The sequence below is a fragment of the Scardinius erythrophthalmus genome, assembly GCF_964197995.2.
Source record: "Scardinius erythrophthalmus genome assembly, chromosome: 5".
Classification (NCBI taxonomy): domain Eukaryota; kingdom Metazoa; phylum Chordata; class Actinopteri; order Cypriniformes; family Leuciscidae; genus Scardinius; species Scardinius erythrophthalmus.
In genome coordinates, this window is record NC_138225.1 from 3,722,371 (window position 1) to 3,750,095 (window position 27,725).

The window sequence follows — 27,725 nt, forward strand, 5'->3', positions numbered from 1 at the left end:
CTGTGCCTTACTTTCTCATACATGCGTTTGTCAACAAATTTCAGCAGACATGCACTTTACAACTAAACATACCCACAACATAGCAAAATCTCTTTAGACAATTAATATCACCACCACAATACATATTGTGACGAGCGTCCTCAAGGAAATCAGCGTCGCCCTGGTAACAAACACCGAACACCTGCACATCCTCACAGCGGGCTGATCGGTCACAGCTGCAGCTCATTAATTAACTGCTACAAAAGCAGCACGCGCTGAGCAGACAGACAGACTCTGGTCTCGAGCTGAATGAATTGCTGGTCTAACCTTTCTCTCATTTTCCTCCAGAAAGCAGCGAGTGACCGACAGCCCATCACTTTTGGAGCACGTTTGGACACCCACTTTCGTTTGGATTAAACACTGAAGAGCACTTGGAGCACCAGCCATCACGCACCGGATCACCGTCTTCCTGCACCTTTTATTTCACTGTAAATAAAATCCATCCTCCGGGGCCTTTGCACTAAACCTGCCTTGTCGTGTGATTCTTCACCCCGTGACAGTGGTGGAGAATGCGGACAAGAGTGTGAGGAATCACCGGCAAGTTCACCGCCCCAATATCCTAATTTTTTTTTTTTTTCCCCCTTTGTGCACTGCAGGACACGGAAAGCGGCACGCTTGATCCCCGTCATGGAGGAGGTTCTACAACGCCTCGCGGAGGTGAGCATCCGCCAGCAACAAATTGTGGAACATCTCGCCACCCGCCAGGGTAGGACGGAGGAAGAACTAACCGCCATCCGTGCCTCCGCCGCCCAGCGCGTTCCGCTACCTGACCCTCGAGCTCAAGCCACCCGCCTGCTGCCGAAAATGACGGCTGATGATGATGTAGAAGCTTTTCTGCAAGTCTTTGAAACTACAGCCCGATGTGAAGCATGGCCAGAGGACGATTGGGCACGCGCGCTGGCACCTCTTCTAACTGGAGAAGCCCAACGGGCTTATTTTTCACTTCCTCATGAGATCGCCGAAGATTATAATGAAGTCAAGCGTGAAATCCTGGCGAGACTCGGCCTGTCATCCATCTGTGCCGCCCAACAGTTTCGTGAGTGGGAATTCAAGTCCCGCGTGCCAGCCCGTGCCCAAGCCGCTGAACTCAGCCGCATCGCGCATCACTGGCTATTAGAAGGAAATCCCTCGGCTGCTCAGGTAGCGGAACGGGTGGTGGTCGATCGCCTCCTCCGCGCCCTCCCCCGTCCGATTCGTCAAGCGGTTGGAATGAGAAATCCCTGCAACACTCTGGAACTAGTGGAGGCGATCGAGCTGGCGGATGCCATCCATCACCGCGAGGCTGGGGATCGAGCGTTGCCGTTTCCCCGGAGGGTGGTCCAGGAGCGGCGCCCGCTCGAAGGCACCCCAAGTCCAGTCAGCAGGCCGACGGTTTCCCCGCCGCGAGACGAGCCCATGCCCAGCGCCGAACCCGTAACACCACCGCGTGCGTGGCTGGCAGGCTGCATCGTCCATCAGCGTGTACCATCGGGAGCCCCTGAAGCGGACGTGGTCGTGGAAGGGAAACGTTTCCGGGCCTTACTGGACTCAGGCAGTGCGGTCACCCTTATCCAGTCCCGGGTGTGTCCCCTTCGAGGCGGTGAGAAGAGTTTTCTGCCGATTACCTGTGTACACGGAGACACTCGCCAAGTACCGGCCCGCAGAATCACCATAGCGTCACGACAAGGCACCTGGCCGGTGGAGGCTGGCTTGATGAAGGACCTGCCGGTGGCCGTACTGTTTGGGAGAGACTGGCCGGGCTTCGAACGACTGCTCACCGCCGCTACTCAGCCTGCCAGCCCAGAGGGAAACCGTCGAAGACGGAAGCGGCCGCGTGGACCTCGCCGCAGACCAGCCCTTCTTGCCTCCGACAGCGGGAGAGATGGGGAGTCCCCCTCCCAATCTTCTAATCCTTTCTTTGATGTGTACCAACAGGCTGCGGGAGGGGGCTCATTCGCCAAGGAACAACGGGAGGACGAACGTTTGAAGCACTGTTGGTCCCAGGTCCGGATGGTCGATGGAAACGACGTCCTCCCACGGCCCCATCCTCTCCCGCATTTTGTCGTCGAGAATGGCCTGCTGTACTGTGTCGCACAGCGGAGGGGGGAGGAGAAAAAACTACTGGTGGTTCCCCGAGCCAAGACCGAAACCATCCTGGAGCTGGCCCATTCCCACCCCATGGCAGGACACCTCGGGGCAGCCAACACCACCCAGCGCATCCGTGACCGTTTCCTCTGGCCTGGCCTGGAGGCCGAAGTGAAACGATTTTGTCAAGCCTGCCCGACCTGCCAGGTCACGTCGCCCAGGACTCCTCCTCCCAGCCCGCTCATCCCGCTGCCCATCATCGAGGTGCCCTTCGAGCGGATCGGAATGGACATAGTGGGGCCGTTGCCAAAGTCTGCCCGGGGACACGAGCACATCCTGGTGATCGTCGACTATGCCACCCGGTACCCAGAAGCAGTTCCCTTACGCAAAGCCACCGCGAAGTCCATCACCCAGGAGCTGTTTCTGTTGGCCAGCCGAGTCGGCATCCCCGCGGAGATACTGACTGACCAGGGAACACCGTTCATGTCCCGGCTAATGGCAGATCTCTGCAGGCTGCTGCGGGTGAAGCAGTTGAGGACCACGGTCTATCATCCCCAGACGGACGGGCTCGTGGAGAGGTTCAACCAGACCCTTAAGCAGATGCTGAGACGCGTGGCGGCGGAGGATAAGCGGGATTGGGACCTTATGATTCCCTACGTACTCTTCGGGATCCGCGAAGTACCCCAGGCCTCAACTGGCTTCACCCCCTTTGAGCTCCTGTTCGGCCGCCAACCACGTGGGCTCCTCGACATCGCCAGGGAAGCTTGGGAGCAGCAGCCTGCCCCTCATCGCACCGTCATCGAGCATGTACGACAAATGATAGAGAGAATCGATCGAGTGATGCCATTAGTCCGGGAACACCTCAGCAAAGCCCAACAAGCCCAGCAACGCCATTACGACCGGGCAGCCCAACCACGGGAGTTCCAGCCGGGAGACCGCGTCATGGTCCTGGTCCCCAGCTCTGCCTGCAAGTTCCTGGCTTCTTGGAAGGGTCCATACACGGTGTTAGAAAGAATCGGGCCAGTCACCTACCGTCTAAGGCAACCTGGTCGACGCCAGACAGAGCAACTCTACCATATTAACCTCCTAAAGAAGTGGGTGGGGACCCGGGACCAAGTGGCGGCCCTCAGTCTCACCGATCCCGTGGTTGTAGACGTCAACCCCCATCTTTCGGCTGCCCAGAAGGCGGAGCTGCAGCACCTGGTCAGTCAGTTCCAGGATGTGTTCTCGACCCAGCCCGGGCAGACCAACGTAGTCCAGCACGACGTCAGGACACCCCCAGGAGTCGTCGTCCGGCAACGGCCCTACCGTGTCCCGGAAGCTCGTCGGCAGGCTATTGAGGAGGAAATCCAACAAATGCTAAAGTTGGGGGTAATAGAACCATCCCGGAGCCCGTGGTCCAGCCCCATCGTAATGGTTCCAAAGCCGGATGGCACCCTCCGCTTCTGCAACGACTTCCGCCGCTTGAAAGAAGTCTCCGAATTCGACGGGTACCCCATGCCTCGGGTCGATGAGCTGCTGGACCGTTTGGGAAGGGCCCGGTACATCAGCACCTTGGACCTCACCAAAGGCTATTGGCAGGTACCACTCTCTGAAAATGCTAAACCCAAAACTGCTTTCTCAACCCCCAGTGGCCACTGGCAATACCGGACCCTTCCCTTCGGCCTGCACGGGGCCCCCGCAACCTTCCAAAGAATGATGGACATCATCCTGCGGCCCCATCAAGCCTACGCAGCCGCCTACATCGATGACGTCGTGATCCACTCCGAGGCATGGGGAGAACATCTGGAGCGTCTGCGGAGGGTGCTTTCGGAGCTCCGGCGGGCTGGACTCACCGCCAACCCCCGAAAATGTCATCTAGCTCTCTCTGAAGCCAAGTACCTGGGTTTCCGTGTCGGACGGGGCCTGATACAACCCCAGGAAAAGAAAGTAGAGGCCATCCACTCCGCCCCGAGACCCCAGACAAAGACCCAGGTACGAGCTTTCTTGGGGTTGGCAGGGTATTACCGGTGTTTTATCCCCAACTTCTCCTCTTTAGCCGCCCCTCTGACAGACCTGACCAGGAAGGGGCAGCCGGAGAAAGTATGCTGGACCCCAGAGGTGGAGGAGGCCTTCGCCCGGGTCAAAGAAGCACTGACGTCGTCACCGGTACTCCGCGCTCCAGACTTTAGCTGCCCCTTCCTGCTGCAGACGGATGCCTCCGACACGGGACTGGGAGCCGCCCTGTCCCAGGTCCAGGAAGGTGAGGAGCATCCGATCATCTACATCAGCAGGAAGCTGTCCCCAGCCGAGAGGAAGTACGCCGCCGTCGAGAGGCAGGCCCTGGCCATCAAGTGGGCAGTCCTGGAGCTCCGGTACTACCTCCTAGGCCGCAAGTTCACCCTGGTCACCGACCATGCGCCTCTCCAGTGGATGGCCCGCGCCAAGGACACCAACGCCAGGGTGACTCGCTGGTTCCTAGCGCTCCAGGACTTCTACTTCGAGGTACGACATCGGGCCGGGGCCGCCAACGCGAACGCTGATGGCCTCTCACGGATATGGACAGCTTATGCAGGTCTGTCAGGGGTCATTCCCCACCCTCCCCTTATTTCACCCCTACTATCTCCATACGTTCACAGGACCAGAACGACGCTTAGGGGGGGGGGAATGTGACGAGCGTCCTCAAGGAAATCAGCGTCGCCCTGGTAACAAACACCGAACACCTGCACATCCTCACAGCGGGCTGATCGGTCACAGCTGCAGCTCATTAATTAACTGCTACAAAAGCAGCACGCGCTGAGCAGACAGACAGACTCTGGTCTCGAGCTGAATGAATTGCTGGTCTAACCTTTCTCTCGTTTTCCTCCAGAAAGCAGCGAGTGACCGACAGCCCATCACTTTTGGAGCACGTTTGGACACCCACTTTCGTTTGGATTAAACACTGAAGAGCACTTGGAGCACCAGCCATCACGCACCGGATCACCGTCTTCCTGCACCTTTTATTTCACTGTAAATAAAATCCACCCTCCGGGGCCTTTGCACTAAACCTGCCTTGTCGTGTGATTCTTCACCCCGTGACAATATCATTAGAGGTGTAACAATATATCGCAATACAAAAATGCAATAATATGTAACACACAGCAGATGGTCAGATCACCAGCTCTATCTCTCTATATGTTAATGTACTGAAATTAACCTGTCTTCTGCTCTGAGACCTAATTAAATCACTGGTGTCCTAATCCACAAACACCTCTATTGCCTCAAGATTCTGCCTTCCTGGATACCAGACCCAACGGCGCCGATAAATGGCGCAAATCATTAACTGCCTAATCTGAAAACAGAGATTCCTTACTGCTGACCTCGGAATTATGGCTTGGCGAACATCCGCTGACCAATAAGAGCAATCTCGAGAGAACCCCAAGGATCCTCTCTCTGACATTTATTTACATTTAGACACTCATTTAACACGCTCAGAAAACAAAGAGCTCTGTCTAACCAGATGTGCTAAACTGATAATCTCATCAAGACCAGAAAAGCGCACACACACATAACCTCTCACCCCTCCCTCAAGGACAAAGTTCAACGCAGCAGGATGAACCTTCAGTGACTCTTCCAGCACACACACACAGAAACACACACAGATCCTACCACGTGTGAATCAAAATCATCTTGTGAAATGTTTAAAATGTATTCTCTTGATGTATGCATGATCCCTTGTCCCCAAATATTATGCCTATATAGTTTATTGATTTGTAATCCATTTGATGTGACTATAATCGCGAAAAATCATGTATCCATGGGTGACTATGTCATAGAGATACCATTCGTGGTATCATTGTGTTCCATAAATCCCAACGGTGTGGAATCTTTAACCCAAAATCTCCGAAGACGCATTATTTTATTAAATCCAGTGTTATTAACGATAGGAACAAATTTAGCTTCTCCTTAACTATTAGGAAGGGGCGTGAGCCTCCACAAAACGTCAGGAGGTAGTCACAATCGCCCTTCCAGGCGATTGGGTCACGCACCTAAAGAGGCTGGGCTTAACCCCTTCAAAATGCCGCGCTTCTCTGATCTCAGTGCACATCGCCAGAGAGAGAGAGACGACACGCCTTCTTCCATCCTTGGAAGCTTCGTTCTCGTTTATTTTCATTTTTCTTCCAAGTTTTATTTTCTTCAAACTACCTTACTTCAGTTTTGATAGTCTCCTTCAACCAACCCAAGATACCAACTTAAAGCTAAAGATCCTTTTGCTGAGTTCCGCTCGCTTCAAGTCGCTATAGCAACTAGACGCTGTAATCACGTGACTCTGCTTCCGTCCAACACAGACGAGACCACACAAAGAGGGCCGATCTACAACTCAGACGTAACGTAGACCTTAATTTCCAATCTGAAGTGCTGTTTAAAGTGTCTAATATTACTGTGTCTGTTGGGGTTTCAGGTGAATGACTGAACTGTTCTACCTATCCCTCATTTCTCTTCACTCACACTTACACACTCTTTGACGCACACATCTGCACCTACACACACCCATACACGTCCACCTCTCCACGTGTTTCCTAGACATAAACACACGGCCACGTGCTGCTAAAGGCGTGCTCCTACACACACACACACATACACACACACACCTCTCCTTACCACACTCTCAGTGTACACACACAAAACCTTTTCTTAAAATTCTCTCTCTCTCTCTCTCTCTCTCTCTCTCTCTCTCTCTCTTATATTCTCCCTTTTCTTCCCCTACTCTAACCTTTGATCTTACGTTTATTTTGTTATATTCCTTATTTGCGATCGTATATTGTTTTGTTTATGCATATTTACTCCTGTGTGATTTAAAATTAGTATATGTAACCAGTAGCTCGTTTGAATAAACTTTGTTAAATCATTTGAATTAAGTTTGCCTGTTTGTCTCAATACTGAGTCCCTGAGTAGTGCAGATCTTTACCTCTTAACGCTCTACGATAAATTTTGCTATTGAAAGAAATCTCAAATGGTCTAAAACACTAAGATAAGTTATTTTCTTGTGGCCACAGAAAAGAAATTGTCTATCAGTGTTAAAGACGTGAGATTTCCGTTCAGATATTGTACCTTTTGTGTGCTGGACATACAGTTCGTACAATAAATGAACATTCTTCAACTTATACCTACAATTTCCCCAAATTGAACATATTCTACCCGTCTATATCAGGGAGTACTACAAGTAATTGTGTAACCGCTGATATAAGCCGAGGTTTTGACCAATTCCCTATTTGGTAATTCTTTAATTCATGTAAGCAACATATGCATATTCACATTAAGGCTAATTTGAGCTAATTAATTCCCTAACATAAGTCATTGTTGTTACATATTTATTGGTGGAGAATGCGGGCACTCTCATACTCAGTTTGATACAGATTGTGCAAGTTTGTATTCATGTGTGATTTTTCAAAAGTTTAATGATTGTGTGCGCGCTTGAAATTTATAACGTTATTGAAAAGTACTAAGTCGACTCGAAAACTGATCAAAGGGCGAAAAGCCATTACCCGCCAGCAAGCCTGGTTATTGGGGAAACTGCAGTATTTACAGTGTTGTTGCGAGTCCAGAATTAGAGAAAAATAAAAAAATTCTCTTTTTATTGTGACCCTACATGTAATTCTGTTTTGAGACCTGTATGGGAACAGAGGAGTCCCTCAGGCATTGTTACCGGTATTTCTGTAAAACCCGAGAGCAAAAGTACGCTACTCCGGTCAGAAACAAATATATATATTTGATGGTATGTCGTTAAGAAACGATAAAATACGGGTTAAAGCCCTGGTCTAGCTAACCAGAAGGAAAAACCCCGTTTCAAGCGTCTATAAAGACCAGAAACAGTTCCGCCGCGAACTTTTGATTTGCAGTGTTGTTTTATGTTTGCAAAGACCGGCCGTGGTCTTTAAAGAATTTATTTTGCAGCGTTGTTTGGTGCCGTGCGAAAGCCTGCACGTTTGCAAAGTGTAATTTCTGATACGTCTCAAATTACCGCCCCGGTGACGCGTTCCGCGTTAGCGTAACACTGCCACCGCGTGGTCAACCACAGGTAAAGACCTGTTGGTCGTTATTCCTTCCGCCCTGACTCGTGGTGAGTCAAAATTCACGGTCATAAGTATCTAAGAAGTTGTTTAAATACCTATTTGTATTTACAGCACGCTAAGTTCGTTAAAACAACCCTGTGTTTTTGGACTGAGACATTTTATTGTGAATATTAAATTCCCAGAAAGGGAACCGGAAATTATAGAGTGTCTCGATCCAAAAGCACTGATAGCTCACCCGGAAGCGAACAAGCGCCCCTCGTGGCCACGCCCCTCCGGGTCAACTATCCCTCCTCCACTTCTGGTCACTCTACTCTGCTGCTTCCATTTCTAAAGCTGCCTCGATGATTCTGTTAGGGTTTATTTCCATCTAATAATCATTTAATAGCAAGTTCAATGTTATATTGATTATTTCCAGCTTTGGAAATCTTCCTATTTCAAAAAAAAAAAACCTTGTTTTATTACTTTCTTCCCTTTTCGCTCAGTAATTTTGGTTGGTTTTATTCCCATTCAATAATCATTTTAACCCTCTGAGGTCTGAGCTGTTTTCTGGGCCCTGGAGGTGTTCTGACATGCTCTGACATTTGTGGTTATTTCTGTTACTTGTGACATTTTCATGGCTAAAGTCTAATTACACTGTATTCAGCACAAACTCTGCTACAATAATATATCAGCAGCATGTATGTAAAAGTTTGTAGTTTTGAGATAATGACATTTATGCGTGGTTTGTGAAAATACAAAAATAAATTCTCACTGAAATAAGGTCATGAAACCCATACTGATTATTTCTTCACAAGACTTTAAAAATTGTATCACGTAGCCTAGAATATTTGCTCCAAAACGATGTGAGAATCACCCTGACTGCTCATTCAGAGAAGACAATATATTGATTTAAAAATTTTACGACGTGTTTTGTGTTAGAAAGCAATATGCGAAGGGGCGGATCACCTCATTAATATGAAAGCTTTCCACACCTGAGAAAGACAAAGAACCTCCCTAATGGCCCTATTAGGAGCTTATCAGGGCCCATCATTCTGACCAACCTTGCACAAAGAATGAGGAGATTTAAAAAAGAATGGCTTTTAAAATTGTTTGGATTTATTTACAACACAACATAATCTAAAGATACACAACAAAAAAGCACTTATTGAAGAAAGAGACCTTTGTGCCATTCCTAAAAACATTGTACATACCTTTCATTTTCTAAGGTGTTTGATTTTCACTTTACCATGTTCATGTACAGAGACATGTACTGTGAATGTTGAAGTCAGCAGGACTCAGTGGCATCTGGGCCCTGAAAAAAAAAAAAAGTGAACATACTGATATCAAGAGAAAGGCCTGCACGATTTTGGGAATACATTTTAGATTTTTCTTGTTAAAGTTGCTTTTTAAAATTCACAGAATACACACACTCACACAAATGTTTCCAACAATATATAATGAACACCAGGTTTGTTGTGCCTTGTAGGTATAGGCTATGCGCAGTGCTGCATAAAATAATAACAATATAGCAGCCTATATATATTTTCAAAAAGATTTCAGTAACAACTAAGCTAGAGAAAAATATATTGATTATCATGTTACTTCAAATGTTTCCATTCGTTATGATAATATGAAATGAGATAATAGTAAAAACATGAAGCCGTTTGGAGCGTTTTGCTTTTCCAAAATATGATACATTCAAACGCGATCGCGATCAAAAATATGATACATTAAAACGCGATCGCGATCAAAAATATGATACATTAAAACGCGATTGCGATCAAATATAAAACATTATGGTTAGGCCTACCATATACATAGCCTATCTACGTTTGAGCAGATATCCACAAACACAGTAACAGTAAACACGGGTCTAAATATTATAATATTCACCATATATCTAGCAACAGTTCAACTGCAATGTGAAATTTATGCAACAATAGCAAACTAATATGTAAGAATTTCTTACCTTATCTTTCTTGTCTTCAAATATCGTTCTTCTTCTTCTGATGTAAATCCAATGTAAGCTCAGGCACGTCTTTCAAACTCGACGAAAAGTGAAGTGAAGTGTTTTGTTGTTGAGGTAATGAGGGCGATCGCGTTCCATGTGGAGATTTGCATGTGAATATCTTTTGCGCGAGTGGGCGTGGCCGAATTAAAAATAATTAGGAAGCGTTTGAGAAGCTGGAAATCTTGTTGGTTTTATACAAATTACTTAAACAGAGAATATTTGTTTTCGTTTTGAATCCGATCATTTAAAAGTACACACTTAAATGTTTATAAAGGTGTATGGCTCATAAATGTGTAACAAGTATTCGCTGAGTTTTGTTTCAGTTTATAGACGTGCTCAAGAAAAAAAAGTTCACCGCGACGGAGAGGCAGAACGCACACACTGTTTTTTTTCCTTATTTTACAAAAGCACAATGTTTTGATTTGATTGGAAGTGGACACATACAAAAGTAGAAATACCACAGATTCTTTTTTTATATTTATTTTTTCTGTATGACCATAAATGACGGAGAAATTTAAGTTTAAAGTGCTACAATGTGGAGAAAATCCAGCAAAACGCGCCGGCGCGTTTGTCGACCTCAGAGGGTTAATAACAAATTCAATGTTATAGTAATTATTTTAATTTTTTTTTTTTAGAAATCTTCCTATTTCTCTAAAACAACCAAGCTTTTCTCTCCAAGGAAATTTAGATTTGAGGTGAAATTTAAACTTAATTTAATTTGGTTATTTCCAGTTTCACATTCCAGCCATCTGCCTGCTACAAATTTATAGAGTTACTAAATTTAATAACTTCAGTTATTGTGATTATTATACGAAATCAATTCTAATTCACTTGTGACTCTTCCTCAGGCTTAGTTGGATGTGATCTTGAACCAATGTTGAATTAAGATTTTAAATTGTGTCAAACAATTAGGGTGCACCACAGAGAGACGCCCCCTTGAGGCCTAAGTAACCCACTGCAGCAGTCCACCACACCCTCTTCCAGGTTACTTTGATTTTCTTTCTCTCTCCAAAGTTTTCTTTATCATTTGTATTATTATTGTTTTCATTTACCCCTCGCAGGCCCATCTGACTTTTGTCCTATTTTCCCCATAACTCAATTTGGTGTAAGCCAGAAATCTTAAATTCACTTTAAGCTACTCTGTTCACTCCATCTTGTGTGTCCTATAGGCAAAACTCTCAGCGCCTGCAGTGGACTAGGGGGGAGCCCCGAGCAGACCCCTGTGGGCAAGTTGGCCGACTGACGTTACCGACTCTGACCGTGCAGGTGACTCTTGAGTTTCTCCTGTCTCTGCCACTGGCCGCGGCACGCAGTAGTGACATCAGCAATCCGGTGCCTCGGAGTGCCAGCCTCTACGCCAACGCAAAAGTTAATTGTTGGGACCACTGCACAAACCAACGACAGTCCCTGTCACTCTAGGCCTACGGCCTAGTGGGTTCTGGGTAGTACCCACCTTTACATTGCGTTTGGTTGGTTGGTACCTCCGGGACTACCAGGGTTGTGTTTACGGTCACTCTGTTTGAGTGGGCGTGGTCGTGAGCAGAGTAACGGAGAATCCAAAGTCACGGCGGCCAAGTGTTTGGAGCGCCAGGAAGGTTGAACGAGCTCAGCGGGGGCCGGCTGGGTTGACCTCCGTCCATTTCAGGTAAACTGAACTTTGATAATCAAACAAACAAAAAAAAAAAAAAACAAACCCTTGTCTTTCTTATGAACCACATAATCGTAAATATTTTCCTCTGGGCACATCCCTCGTGCTATTAGTGTCCAAATTACAGTCCAGATCAAGTCACGGACCTTTTTGTTTAATTTGTTTCTTCCTTCCTTTTCAATTCTCACCTACGCGTGCCGTGCATGTTCTGTTATAACCTGTTTTTCAGTGTATCAACGAGATCCCAACAGGCTAAGTAACACAGGGACAACTGAACAGTCTCTATTCCGGGTCCCAAACTGACCCGCCTAACTGTCTAAAGTCAGTTAGCCCAAAATTTCTATAGACGGCACACCGTCCTATAGTTTATTAGTTTCACGACCCGGTTGCATTGGCCCTTCTTGTGTGTCTTGTGTATTGTGTTTCTCTCGCCTACAGTGAGTCAAAATGTCACGTACATCCAGTCCTGCGGAACACTGGAACAGCCTGGAGGTGTGGTTATCCGCCATGACTTCGGGTTGTCTAGCCAAAGACTTCGGTGATCCAAAACTCCTGACCCAACATGAACTGGACAACAAAGTGGACCGGATCATGTCCCAGGACCCCACACAGGCCTACAGTTCAAAAGACTGGAGCCGCATCATCGGGAGTCTCTCTCACTATCTGGTGTCACAGGCACGACTACTGGAGGAGGACAAAGCCAAGCTGGAAAAGAACACCGCTGGACTAAAGACTCAGCTGGAGGAGGCCTGCAAACAAAAGGAACAAACACAGCAGCGTCTGGAGGAACTACTTCTGGAGGACGAGGAGGACACACGTCCGGAACTACAACAGGAAGTGGAGAGACTACAACAGGCCCTGGAGGACCTGCGGCTGGACACAGACAGGACAGTGGAGGCGGAGAGACAGACCACTGCAGCTCTCAGTGACGATCTAACACGTGGAGAGGAACTGCTAGCAAGAGCACGCACAGAATTAAAAGACAGAAACGCTAGAGTCAAAGCTTGCGAAACATTGTTGCAGAAAGCCCAAGCTGAAATTGACGAGCTCGTCCAACAAAGACATGATCTCAAGGACGAGCTGGATATCATCCATCGTGAACTCAAACATGCGTACGAACTACAAGGTAAGCGGGTGGGGGAGACACACATCACCCCGTCTCTCCCCACCCGTAAACCTGCAGGTCACAGCCAAACCCTTCAAGCTAAAGAAGAAGAGGAAAACCCACGTCTGGACGCTATCTCACCTGCTGGCCCCGTCCCGGAAGGACGAGCCACTAGTCACCGCACAGCATCCAAAGAACTGGACAAACTGGCAAGAAATATCCCTACATTCAATCCAAATCCAGCCGGGGGCAATGACGTGTACTCTTACTTAACCGACATTGAATTCCACTTACAAACCGTGGACAACGTCACGACTTGGGACAAGTTATACCTCCTTCGGACCACTTCTGGTCGTATTGTAAGAAGTTTCCTTGATAGACAGCCAGAATCTGTGAAACAGAATTATCCACAATTACGACAAGCCCTGATCCGCGAATTCTCTGACCCAGACTCGGACCAAGGCATCATTGCGGCAATGGACCTCAAACAAGCTCGTCTGGAAACACCGCAAGCCTACTACGAACGTCTGCGACTCGCTTACTTCGGACCGAGGAATGAGGCATTTATGGAAGAGGACGTTAGTTTCAAAACACTTTTCCTGCGGAATCTCCACCCCACTCAAAGTGCACACCTGGGCGTTTTAGTTTGTCCACGGACCCTGTCAATTCAACAATTACGTGACCTGGCCCACAAAGCATACGTAAAACAAACGACTGGGTCTGACAAACCTGGGAAATACCCCACAGTTTTCCCTGTCACTGCACCCTTTCCAGAACTGAATTTAGAAGGTGCACAGCCTACCAACTACGGACCCAACAACAGACAGCCACGACCGTTCCAAGCTGGCAGAGGACAGCGTGGGCGGGGGGGAGCCCGCCCAAAACCACAAAATAACCGTTTCAGGGGATCCTGGGACCGGCAGCACTTCCCCCACAACCAAAAGGGGGGAGGCAGCTGGGATGCCGACCGACACCCCAGGAGAGGCCGACCCCGATCTCCCCGAAACACAAGCCCAGAGAACCGGCAATGGGACCCCTCCCGACAAGACACCGGTAAGCTCAAGATAGAGCCCAAATCCAGCGGGAACAGTGCAGCCACGCCTGACACAACAGAACTTGTAAACATCCTGAAAGAGCTTCTCCAAAGGAAACCCCACAAGGAAGACAAAGATAAACCAGACACTGCATGACTAACCCACAGGCCTGGACACAATGTTTCCCACACTACCAACTCCACTAACTCCATCCAGTTGACAGCACCACAAAACCCTGCTGTCAAACCACAGACTTTTGAACTTGCTGTTTCATTACCCAATGACAGCTCCACTCACTCCATTCAGCTGACAGCCCCACAAAACCCTGCTGTCAAACCACAGACTTTTGAACTTGCTGTTTCATTACCCAATGACAGCTCCACTCACTCCATTCAGCTGACAGCCCCACAAAACCCTGCTGTCAAACCACAGACTTTTGAACCTACTGTTACAGCACCAAATGACCGCAGCACTCACCACAACCAGCTGACAACGCCACTCCCTGAACGGAACTGCAGCAGCTCTCATGATAAAGTACCAGACAGTGCGGTCTTGTTGATCTGCACCCACAATGAGCCACCCGATACCTACCCTCACTGCTTGGCAATCAACACGCAAGATTCAACACCACAACTTCTGGGTAACCTAATTGAGAGAGGAGTGGCACGAAAACTGTACTTAACAATTACCTTGGAAAAGGAAATGCAGATCGAAGCACTGGTGGACACCGGCTCCGATCTAACACTTATTTCTGCTCAACTGTTTGAAAAACTGAAGTTTAAAGCTCAAAGACAAAACAGAACTCTTAAATTCCACACGTGTGAGCTGAACGTGCAGTCATACAGCCAAAATGACATCCAGCTACGGAACGTAGCTCCCATTCACCTGGCTATCGGTCCGATGAGCATAGTCCACCCCGTCTATATTTCACCTGTCAATACGTATCAATTCCTCGTAGGCAAGGACCTGCTGGACCGCTTTGAACCATTATTAGACCTCAAGCACCTCCAAGTTTGGGCGCAGGTGCGCGAACCACACCCCCTCCAACCACACGACTCCATCAAACCCGACTGTCAAGCCACAGGGTTCACGGAAGTTCCATCAGCCAGACAAGGGGACAAAGTCCTCACAGCTGATCAGGGTTCAAGTTCGCTACTCTGCACATTCAGAACAACGCCAGACTCTGATAATTACCACCCCCAAGTGAAAACTCCCCTGCAGTTGCAGGATGTGACCACAACAGACATTACCCTGGCACTATGGGCAGATAACTCAGCCATAAGTCTCTCCCTATTCAATGCAATCATTGAAAAGACTCCAGACCTGCCCTACACCTGCAAACGCACACGTTTTCCTTTGAACCCAGATCCATCCTCAATGACATCTGCCAAAGGGATCTGTGCTTTAAACTTGAACTGGAACCACCGGCAGTTGACCCATTACTTCCTGATCCTGGAGGACCCAGCCCACGACGTCTACATCGGAGCAGACATCTTGATTCGCCTCAAGGCTCATGTGGACATAATAAATGAAGTTGTATGGGCTCCATTAACTTTACAGCCACCTGTTCCCATCAGTCATGACAATCTACTATCAGGGCAGACCATCCCAGAAGTCTGCACTCTCATCAACGAGCAGGGAACGGTGGTACCTGCTTACACAAAAGGGGTCGCCGTGCGACTCAACCTGCGACAGGGCCAAACCCTAAACCACACACTGGCTTTCTTCCAACCGTCACCCGAGTGTGTGGAACTCAGACTCACCCTTGAAGCCACACCCCTCACTGAAGTGTCATCTCGGGTAGTCTACATTTTATTCAACAATTGCACAGCAACTGACATCAGCATCCCCAAAGCCTACCGGCTGGGATGGCTAATCAGTCACGCCTTCCATGACTTTGATCTGACATTACCCGTCATAGGGCCAATTCCACCTGCACTGATACCTGAAGGGCATACTGACAACACACTACTCACAGCCCCTTTCCAATTCATTGCCATCACATCTGTCATGTCAGCGGCCAAAGACCTTGTCTGCAGAACGGAGCTGACAGAGGACCAACAACTCGCAGTGTACACAGTCTCCCAACAGCCTGTCACTAAGACTGATACACCTGTCATGCCTGTCACAATCAACTCGACCGATGACAAGCCAACGGACGAACCCTATCCAGGTTTTGAATCTCAAGTGCAACAAATCCTACAAGATGCTGACGCACTTCAAGACGACGCAGACCGCCAAAAGCTGCGACAAGTCCTGTATAAATTCAAAGAAGACTTTGCTAAAGATTCGTTAGACTGTGGTCTCACCAACCTCCACACAGTGCGTATCCCCACGCACCCCGAGGCTCCTCCCACTTTTGTCAAGCAATACAAGATTCCAATCGCCTCACACGAGCCAGTGCAGGAAATCATCGAATCTATGCTTGAGAAAGGTGTGATACGAACTTGTAACAGTACCTACTCCACCCCCATTTGGCCTGTGCTCAAGCCGAACGGAAAGTGGAGACCCACGATCGACTATCGCAAACTAAATCAGCAGGTGCCGTTGTCACGATGGCCCATGACACAACTGGAGCAAGAAATTCCCAGAATCAGGGGAGCCACCATCTTCTCTACACTCGATGTGGCCTCGGGATTCTGGACGATTCCAGTGCACCCAGACGACCAACACAAGTTGGCATTCACCTTCGGCAACCGCCAATACACTTTCACAAGGTGCCCGTTTGGGTACGCCAATTCACCAGCTGAGTTCAACATCTTCCTGAACAAAGCCTGCCCAGACGCCAGGGTGAGAGGTAACCTGATTTACGTCGACGATGTGCTCATGAAAAGCACGACGGTGGCCGACCACCTAAAAGAAATTGACTATGTCTTGAGCCAGTTATCTGATGCCGGCGCCAAAATAGCCCTACACAAGGGGCAGTGGTGTCGCAAAAAGGTAAATTACGTGGGCCTGCTCATTGGACGCCATGGCATTGAACCACAATCAAACCGCATTCATGCCATCCAAAACATCAAGCCTCCCACCAACGTCTCTGAACTTCGTAGCTTTCTAGGAGTATGCAATTACTCCCGGCAATTCATCGAACACTATTCAGACATCGCCAGACCGCTTACAGCTTTGTTGAAGAAGGACTGCCCTTTCGTCTGGTCAGACGCTCAAGAACACGCCATGAAAGAACTTAAAAGACATTTGTGCTCAGCCCCTTGCCTTGCGTACCCTGATCCACAAAAAGAATTCCACCTCGACGCTGGGTTTTCAGACCAATGTCTCAGTGCTGGCCTATACCAACGGCACGACCAAGACAAAAAGGTGATCGCATATGCCAGCAAAACACTTCTTCCTCCAGAATGCAAATTCTCTGACTGTGAAAAAGCTTTGCTCTGTACGGTATGGGCCATTCAGCGCTTCTCCAACTACATTGGAGCACAGAAGGTCATCATCGAGACGTGCCACCAGCCCGTCATGTTCCTTAACAGCCAACGGATAAGAGACGGTGTGGTCACCAACTCACGCATAGCTACATGGCTAATGGCTCTCCAAGGACCAAACGTCGAAGCCAGATATGCACAAAACCACAAATCCGCTCTAGGTAACGGCTTGGCGGCATGTCAAGATTGCTCGGACAACGCACCTGCTGCAACGCTAAATACACCTGAGCCCCAGCAGCCACAACTGACCTGCCACAGGTACTTTGACAAGAATGTGTGCGAAGGTATGCCCACAGCTTATGTCGACGGATGTTCCTACAACAGCGAGGGCATCCTAAAAGCTGGAGCAGGGGTACTGTGGGTAAACGACCAACCATGCCCTCCCCAACACTTCAAGCTGGGCCCCCAGTCATCACAATACGCAGAAATAGCAGCAATTCTCATTACTCTGCAAATCGCAGCAGACCATAACCTCAAAGAACTGCTCATCTGCACAGACTCGAACTATGCCAGACTCAGTTTTGTATGCCATCTTCCAACCTGGAAACGAAATGGTTTCACAACTGCTAACAACAAACCTGTCAAGCATCAACACCTGTTCCAAGAATGTGTCAACATCACAACAACACACGACATTACCGTGTACTGGAAGAAGGTGAAAGGACATTCTAAACTCCCAGGCCAAGACAAAGACCTCAACGACCACACTGACGCCCTCGCAAAAGCGGGCGCCCTACACGGGGAACCGTGGGTTTCCCCAAAAGCCCCACCCACCCCAGAAGTAGCAGTGCTAACCCGCAGCAAGCAAACCACACCTGCAACAGCACCTGCGTCAGAACTTCTGTCACTTACACCACAAATTTCCAACAATGACCTTGCAGATATGCAAGCATCAGACACTGCCATACAGGCGATTAAAACGCACCTCCTCGACCCCACCACCTCCCCTCTCACACCTTCAAATCTCACTGATGATTCCGATCTCAGACATCTATACAACTCCAGACACATGTTACGTGTGCGGGACGACATTCTTTGGTTTGTCAACGATGACACCACTTCGCTCAAACTCGTGGTACCCCGCTGTCAAAGGGGGGAAATGTTGAATCACGCCCACAACGCACCATATGCTGGGCACCACGGTACCAGAGCCACGTATGAGACACTTAGACAGGTGGCATACTGGCCATGTATGCAACAGGATGTGGCAGAATATGTGAGAGAATGCCTGGTCTGCTGTCAGTTTCACCCAACAAACCTGACTCACAGAGCCCCTTTGCAACGCAGAGGAATCACGTTCCCCTGGTCAGACCTTCAAATCGACTGGGTAGGACCCCTCCCCCGGTCATCAAGAGGCAATAAGTACTTTCTCACGGTAGTGTGCCAGTTTACCAAATGGGTAGAGTGTCTACCAGCACCCAACGACAATGCTCAAACAACGGCATATCTCCTGATGAACCACATCTTCTCCCGATTCGGCCTACCGGTCAGAGTCAACTCAGATCGAGGAACTCACTTCACCGCAGAAATCATGCAAAAGATCTGGAGAATCCTAGGGGTACAAGCCAAACTTCACATCAGCCACCATCCGATCTCATCCGGACAGGTAGAAAGGTCTAACCGAACGGTGGTCGCCATGTTGAGAAAATATGTGGCAACTAACCAGAAAGACTGGGATGTGAAACTTCCCCTGGTGCTGATGGCCCTCAGAGCCACCCCCCAGGAATCAACACGAGTATCCCCATTTGAACTCATGACCGGGAGGCAGATGACCCTGCCATTACACCTGTTGTACCAATCAGGAGACCACAACCTCGTCACCGCCTATACCACGTCTCAGTACCTGGACGAGCTCCATAAACACTTGAGAACAACTTTCGCTTTCGCCCAGCAACACCTGAAAACCAGCGCTGACGGCCAGAAAGCATATTACGACCGAAAGGCATCACACCAAGAACTCAGCGTGGGCGACAAAGTCCTGTACTACAGTTTCGCCTTGCCACCCAAGCAACTGTCAAAAAAGTTTCTGCCTCACTGGACTGGCCCTCATGAAATTGTGAACAAACTCTCCTCCGTAGCGTACCAAATCCAGCTAAAACGGGGACCAAGAGAACCCGTTCTCAAATGGGTCCACCGCAATCAGATTAAAAGATATGTGGCTACTAGCAGGAACAGACAGGAAGGGCCCAATGCAAGCTAACCTCAACCGCCGTCGTTACAGGGAAAGAAGACTGGACCCTCCAACGGGACAACCCTCGCTGACCTGTGCCTTTTCTCTTTCCCTTTTGCTTTTCCGCACCTCTCTCTCTCTTGCCTGTAATAGGATGCTGCTGTGGATTGTCATCATGTGCCTTCAGACGACTAGAGGCCAGCCACCATCCGACCTCATCTCACCAGGGCCAGCCTCGGGAATTGTGTTGAGAGAACAAGCCGGACTGCTTGTCACGAATTGCCGAACACACACACAGAAGGTGTACGTGCGACTCGACCCTCGAAATGTCTACCGAGCACATTACCCGAAGGCAATCGCCCAGTACAGTTGGGCGGGTGCCAGATGGACCGAAGCCGCCCTCAACCACGCTGAAGCCGACATCAGCTACATGATGAGCCAACTCGAAAAGATGACCGTCACTCAAGCGGAACTTAGCGGCCATAACAAACGTTCCAAAAGGTTCCTAGGAGCGCTTCTCGGAGCCGCTGCTGCCGTAGGCACGCTGTTCAACCTTGGCATGTCCAGCGTCAACGCCGTGAACATAGCCACTGTACGAAGGCATGTGGCAGAAATCCAGACGGAACTTCCACTGTTGAAAGATCAACTCACCGTACAGAGCGCATCCCTGACCACCATAGGTAAGACACTGAGAGGAACAATAACCGTCCTCAACACCCACAGTGTCATGTTGAACCGTACTGTAACCTCCATCAAACAGATGTTCACAGTTTTCCAAAATGACTTTGCCCAAACACAGTTAGTCACCGCATTAATGACCGACATGCTCAGAGAAGTGAGCTCATCCCTGGACAGCTTAGCCATGGGTAGAATTCCGCCGTACCTGATACCCCTAAGCTTGGTACAAGACGTGCTGGCTTCCGCCGTCACGACTCCCACTGATCCGATACAGATCCACCTGGCCTACTCCTTGGGTAGCGTCATTCCACTTTACATTGACCCGACACAGCTAGAGATCGGTTTCCTCCTCAATCTGCCCATCATAGAATCAAGCCGAATCTACAGACTTAAAGACGTGGTCAACCTGGGATTCTGGCAGCAAAACACTCAATTTAGGGTACGGACTCCAGAAGTGGTAGCTTACCACGACAGCGACCCACAACTGTATCTCGCCCCTAATTTGCACATGTGCACTCTCACCAAAGATATCCACTACCTCTGCCCGAGCAAGCCTTTCCTCAGGGACAACACAGATGGAATCTGCGGCCTGCAACAACTAGCTAACGACGCACGCTGTCCAGCTGATGCTAAGCCTCGCGGCCAAGTCACCGAGACACAAGCCGAGATCGTAGGAAATCGATGGCTCGAGAACACTCCAGTGCGGTCAGCAACGCTGACCTACGACCAACACGACACTGCGACCCGCGTCAATCTACTCAACCAAAGCATGTGGATTCAAGTCCCACGAGGAGCCATCCTCCACCTGGATGACCTGGCCTTGTATCACCTGCCAAGCGAAGAGTACCAAGCCGAGCTAGAAATTCCCTCCTTCTTTAGGAATCAGAACTTCACTCTGGACCCAGAACTTGAAAAGCTAATTGCAGAAGGGGGGTCACAAATCGTCGACATAGCTCCCTTGGACTCAGCCCTTCAAGCCTTGTCTCGATTGCCCATCCTGAATACTTCACCTGTCATTCAAGCCTGGACCGCAGCTGATACTGCACTATGTGTTTCCACCATCATCGGACACACCCTCACCTTGGGCTTGGCCTATGTCCTGTACCGAAGAGTCAACGCAATCCGAACCTCTACAACCAAGCTCACAGAGGCAGTCTCCGTAGGCTTCAGGAGAAACCCTCGGAAGGACGACGTCTCACCAGAGAATGCTGAGGACCTCATCGAACTCAACCTGCAACCTTAACAACCCCTTTCTAGCCGCCTCATCTCCCTGACCTGCCATCTGACCATTGCTACCGTGATGAGTCGCCTAAGCCTATACACGCCCGTCAACTCATCAAGGGGGGAATGTAACACACAGCAGATGGTCAGATCACCAGCTCTATCTCTCTATATGTTAATGTACTGAAATTAGCCTGTCTTCTGCTCTGAGACCTAATTAAATCACTGGTGTCCTAATCCACAAACACCTCTATTGCCTCAAGATTCTGCCTTCCTGGATACCAGACCCAACGGCGCCGATAAATGGCGCAAATCATTAACTGCCTAATCTGAAAACAGAGATTCCTTACTGCTGACCTCGGAATTATGGCTTGGCGAACATCCGCTGACCAATAAGAGCAATCTCGAGAGAACCCCAAGGATCCTCTCTCTGACATTTATTTACATTTAGACACTCATTTAACACGCTCAGAAAACAAAGAGCTCTGTCTAACCAGATGTGCTAAACTGATAATCTCATCAAGACCAGAAAAGCGCACACACACATAACCTCTCACCCCTCCCTCAAGGACAAAGTTCAACGCAGCAGGATGAACCTTCAGTGACTCTTCCAGCACACACACACAGAAACACACACAGATCCTACCACGTGTGAATCAAAATCATCTTGTGAAATGTTTAAAATGTATTCTCTTGATGTATGCATGATCCCTTGTCCCCAAATATTATGCCTATATAGTTTATTGATTTGTAATCCATTTGATGTGACTATAATCGCGAAAAATCATGTATCCATGGGTGACTATGTCATAGAGATACCATTCGTGGTATCATTGTGTTCCATAAATCCCAACGGTGTGGAATCTTTAACCCAAAATCTCCGAAGACGCATTATTTTATTAAATCCAGTGTTATTAACGATAGGAACAAATTTAGCTTCTCCTTAACTATTAGGAAGGGGCGTGAGCCTCCACAAAACGTCAGGAGGTAGTCACAATCGCCCTTCCAGGCGATTGGGTCACGCACCTAAAGAGGCTGGGCTTAACCCCTTCAAAATGCCGCGCTTCTCTGATCTCAGTGCACATCGCCAGAGAGAGAGAGACGACACGCCTTCTTCCATCCTTGGAAGCTTCGTTCTCGTTTATTTTCATTTTTCTTCCAAGTTTTATTTTCTTCAAACTACCTTACTTCAGTTTTGATAGTCTCCTTCAACCAACCCAAGATACCAACTTAAAGCTAAAGATCCTTTTGCTGAGTTCCGCTCGCTTCAAGTCGCTATAGCAACTAGACGCTGTAATCACGTGACTCTGCTTCCGTCCAACACAGACGAGACCACACAAAGAGGGCCGATCTACAACTCAGACGTAACGTAGACCTTAATTTCCAATCTGAAGTGCTGTTTAAAGTGTCTAATATTACTGTGTCTGTTGGGGTTTCAGGTGAATGACTGAACTGTTCTACCTATCCCTCATTTCTCTTCACTCACACTTACACACTCTTTGACGCACACATCTGCACCTACACACACCCATACACGTCCACCTCTCCACGTGTTTCCTAGACATAAACACACGGCCACGTGCTGCTAAAGGCGTGCTCCTACACACACACACACACACACACACCTCTCCTTACCACTCTCTCAGTGTACACACACAAAACCTTTTCTTAAAATTCTCTCTCTCTCTCTCTCTCTCTCTCTCTCTCTCTCTCTCTCTCTTATATTCTCCCTTTTCTTCCCCTACTCTAACCTTTGATCTTACGTTTATTTTGTTATATTCCTTATTTGCGATCGTATATTGTTTTGTTTATGCATATTTACTCCTGTGTGATTTAAAATTAGTATATGTAACCAGTAGCTCGTTTGAATAAACTTTGTTAAATCATTTGAATTAAGTTTGCCTGTTTGTCTCAATACTGAGTCCCTGAGTAGTGCAGATCTTTACCTCTTAACGCTCTATGATAAATTTTGCTATTGAAAGAAATCTCAAATGGTCTAAAACACTAAGATAAGTTATTTTCTTGTGGCCACAGAAAAGAAATTGTCTATCAGTGTTAAAGACGTGAGATTTCCGTTCAGATATTGTACCTTTTGTGTGCTGGACATACAGTTCGTACAATAAATGAACATTCTTCAACTTATACCTACAATTTCCCCAAATTGAACATATTCTACCCGTCTATATCAGGGAGTACTACAAGTAATTGTGTAACCGCTGATATAAGCCGAGGTTTTGACCAATTCCCTATTTGGTAATTCTTTAATTCATGTAAGCAACATATGCATATTCACATTAAGGCTAATTTGAGCTAATTAATTCCCTAACATAAGTCATTGTTGTTACAAATATGTATCGTGGATAGTGGCAATATGTATTTTGTATAGTTCACCCAAAATGAAAATTACTGTGAGAAAAAAAAAGTTCCATTTTAGTTTCATTTTAGTGTCAGTACTACATTAAACTACTATATACAATGTTTAATATAATGTACAATAATGCAATGGGGAATATTTGTGGGTCCTGATTAGGGATGTCAATTTTCACAAATTCCCATGATCGATCGTCGTTTAAATTAACGATCAATTAATCGATTAATCGTTAGCCTTAATACTGCGATATGCATCAACTGCAGTGGCATGTGGCCAACAGCATGACAGGGTCTGCAAATGCTAATGTTCCTCACCAAATCAATTAGAATGGTTTTAAATATAAATAAAGGGCTAGTAGGATTGTAAAATGTTTCGATGTGATTGATAATTAAATTAATTATTTAATATGTATGCATCAATGTAGCGGATTAATTTCGAACTGTAATCAAACTGACTGGAACTACCTGTGCATTAAACGGTTTTACTGCACACCTTCCAGCCAATCAGAATCAAGTATTTAAACAGCCCATGGTATAATAGCGCTTACCTTCTCTGTGAGTAATGCGGTTGGGGGGGATCGGCCCTCGCACATGGATAATGCCACAGCGGTTCGGCATCTCGTCCTCACTCGGGTACTCGCAGGTGTTGTAATAATCAATAGAGTGTACGATACGCAGATAGAAGAGGAGACGATCCAACACCTGGGAGGAAACCAAAACATATTACACTCCTGAGGGATGGGTTTCAAAGTAGAAACTACATTTACAATTAATCCTTTTATCCAAAGCGACTTACAAATGAGGAGAGCAATAGAAGCAGTTAAACTAACAATAGGATGACAATATACAAGTGCTGTGACCCTTCCCAGTTTAGTTCAACACAGTACATGTAAAAAAAGAAAAATTATATAATATAAATTTATATAAATATATAATAGAAAGTTTTGAGAGCAAGTCTGATTTAAAAAATACTCTCACCCAATTTCACTGACAAAATATAATGCATAAAATATGGAACAAGTGAAAATTTAGCACAAGAATTCCCCTTATGACAATAATGAGAATCATTTATAAACCTGGAATGGTGCTAAAAAAAAATAGGCTTAGTTTTCTTCTTATTAGTGTGAAATATGTGCTGGACATTTAAAGTCTCTTTCAGACCTTGACAAGTTTTTCATCTCTCTCCACAGTAATCTCGGTGGGGTTTCCCTCTTTGGATCCCTCCTCGGAGTCGGCTCCTCCGGCGCTTCCCAGAAGCTCTTCTTCCTCTGCACTCACTTCCTCTATGAGGTAATCAGTGATGTTTTTCAGAATGGGGTAGCAGGGATCTTCAGGAAAATGGAGGGAAAACATAAAAAAAAAAATTATAGATAAAAGCTCAGTCCAAAATTAAATTTGTAATTTACTTGAAAACTCAAACCAAAATTAGTTTAATGATCAATTAATCAGATTTATTTAACAATCAAAACTATACACATACAGTCAAACTAAAATTTATTCAGACACCTTGCTATCCTCACTTACATGAATGAATATAGTGTCCTGCACCCAATAGTAAAAAAATATTAAAAAAAATATATATCTTGGTGTCTGAATAATTTTTGGTTTGACCGGACAAACATTTAAACTTCACATAAAGCAGTTTTTATATAAATTCTAATAATATGGACAGTTAATTCCTGAGGTAAACGTAACGTTACTTGCCATTGTTTACAAGCTATTTTGATGACATCTTTCCGCTGTTGAAACACTAATTGAATTATTACGAGACAATACATTTCAGAAAATTGTATTGTTTAGTAAAGAGAAAGAGTTGATCAGTCATGCCACAATATTGACAATCCAGCCAGTGTCCTAACAGCTGACATGTTTACCCATTGAAGCTTATCCACATTAGGGCTGTCAAATAATTAGAATATTCAAATAATTTTTATTTTTAAAACTGCACATTAAAATTTTTGGTGTGTCAAGAGGCGCTCGAGACATGATGACGACGTAACTGATGTGGTTTTTTTTGTTAGCTTATCCAGTATACAGCGAGGTGCGGCTGCGTTGTTCATTTGAAAAAATTGCCAGGAAAAGGCTTCCTGGTGACAAAAACGCTCTCAGTTGGTGGCAAAAATCGGGCAAAGACATACTTGACCATACCTGGCATGAGCGTGTGTTTTCCTCAGCTGAAAACATTGTCAATAAAAAGAGCTCAGCCCTCGCTGCAGATCAAGTTCACCTTCTGGTGTTTTTGACTCACAATATGTAGATGTAGTGAGTAGAAGTGGATTGTTTCTGAATGGCAGTTTGCCATTTTGTGTTCATGTAGTTCATTACACTGTCTTTCTCAGGTTACTGATGCACTTACAGTTTCATTCACTAGTGTAAACTATTCTTCCTTGTTTATTTAAGAATAACTGTTTCTAAAGTTAATGCACTTTAAAAAGTCTATGTCATTTCATTTCAGTAAAAGCAGCCAGGCTTGATTTGGTTTATATTTGGTTATTGCGCTCACTTGCGCCCTCTTGTGGGCATAGGAGACAATACAGTACTTTTTTCCTCTTAACATTAAAGGGTAACTCGCCAAAATGCAACCTAGGCTCTTTTTGTGAATCTACCAGAGGCAAACTTTCGTTTAAAAGCATAATTAGCATGGACACGCCATTTTTAAGTTTGACCGTATCATGTGAATGGGAGTGAATGGGGCACTTTTAGGATAGCATCAATCACTATTTTTAAAACACTAAGGAGGCTTGATACAACATGAAACTTCGCTGGAAGTATCACCAGGGGCTCTACACATGAACTCTAGCATTGAGAACATTGTTTGTGTACACAGAGTTTACTAAAAAGAAAGATTTTGAACAACTCACTGTCTCTGTGTCCGCCGGCATTCTGACAGTCAAAAATAGTCGATCTCCGAATGCGAATGAACTGACTCTGAATTTTAGTATTGCTTCTTATATGAGGATCCTTTTTCAAATATAGGTCAATATTGATTTTCACTAACGAGAAAACAACTAATTATCCGGGAATTTATATTGAACTGAGCTTAAGGAGCTTTCCATCTTTACTCTCCTCCCTGTTACGTTGCATTCGGAGATTGACTATTTTTGGCTGACAAAAAGTGCAACATTTTCTCATTTTCCCCTGAGATGAGAGAAATCTGTATTTACCTCTTTACACTTCCTTCTACAATGACGCAAAAATCGTCATTTTGCATCATTGTAGGAGGAAGTGTAAGAGGGGGGGGGGGGGTTTCTGTTAAGACTACAAGCACTAGTTTCCACCCTTTCAAACCCGCCCATAGGGGGTTGGACCTAATGCGCTAACAGACCTATCACAGGTTGATGTGCGTTTTACCCTTGCTAAGAAAATTCACGGTCCTCCGTTAGAGATAGCCCACGAGTCTCACAGGCGCTCATCAGTAATCATGCCACCGGCTTTTGCGTTCTACAGTCGCCATTCATCACGTTTACTGTGGCGAGTAGGACGAGGCTAGAGCCGCGGGAGAACGACGCGAGGCCGGTGGCGTGATCGGTTGATGTGCGTTTTACCCTTGCTAAGAAAATACTCGCTCCTCCGTGAGAGATACAAGACCAGTGCGTCTCACAGGTGTCGGTCATCAGTAATCATGCCACCGGCCTCTCCTCATTCTCCCGCGGCCCTAGTCTCGTCCTGTGCGCGACTGGAGAACGCAAAAGCCGAATCCCGGACATTTTGTGCGATCTCAAAAACCCGGGCAGACTCACGGAGACTAACGTTAGTACTAGCTTAGCTTTGTTGTTTACAACTGCTCTCTAACCGGTAGGCGTGGCTTGGGAGTGGCCTAGTAGAGCAGCGAAGCAAGTGCATTCTGGGAGTTGTTGTCTTTCATCCACATGAGCCAAAAATACATTTTCTGGCTTTTCTCAGTCTAGAAGGCTCCAAATTCAAAAATAATTTAACATTT

At 46.8% G+C, this 27,725-nt stretch overlaps 1 protein-coding gene across 1 annotated transcript in view; it reads right to left on the reverse strand.

Moving 5' to 3' along the window:
• The window catches only part of LOC308690936 (serrate RNA effector molecule homolog), a 42,039-nt gene that overhangs the window by 5,056 nt on the left and 9,258 nt on the right, over positions 1-27,725 (reverse strand). Inside the window, exons 8-9 of the mRNA XM_081365726.1 lie at positions 24,947-25,113; positions 24,334-24,487 (exon numbers count right to left, since the gene is read on the reverse strand). Coding sequence (XP_081221852.1) covers positions 24,334-24,487; positions 24,947-25,113 — 321 coding nt within the window. The remainder of the gene's footprint in view (positions 1-24,333; positions 24,488-24,946; positions 25,114-27,725) is intronic.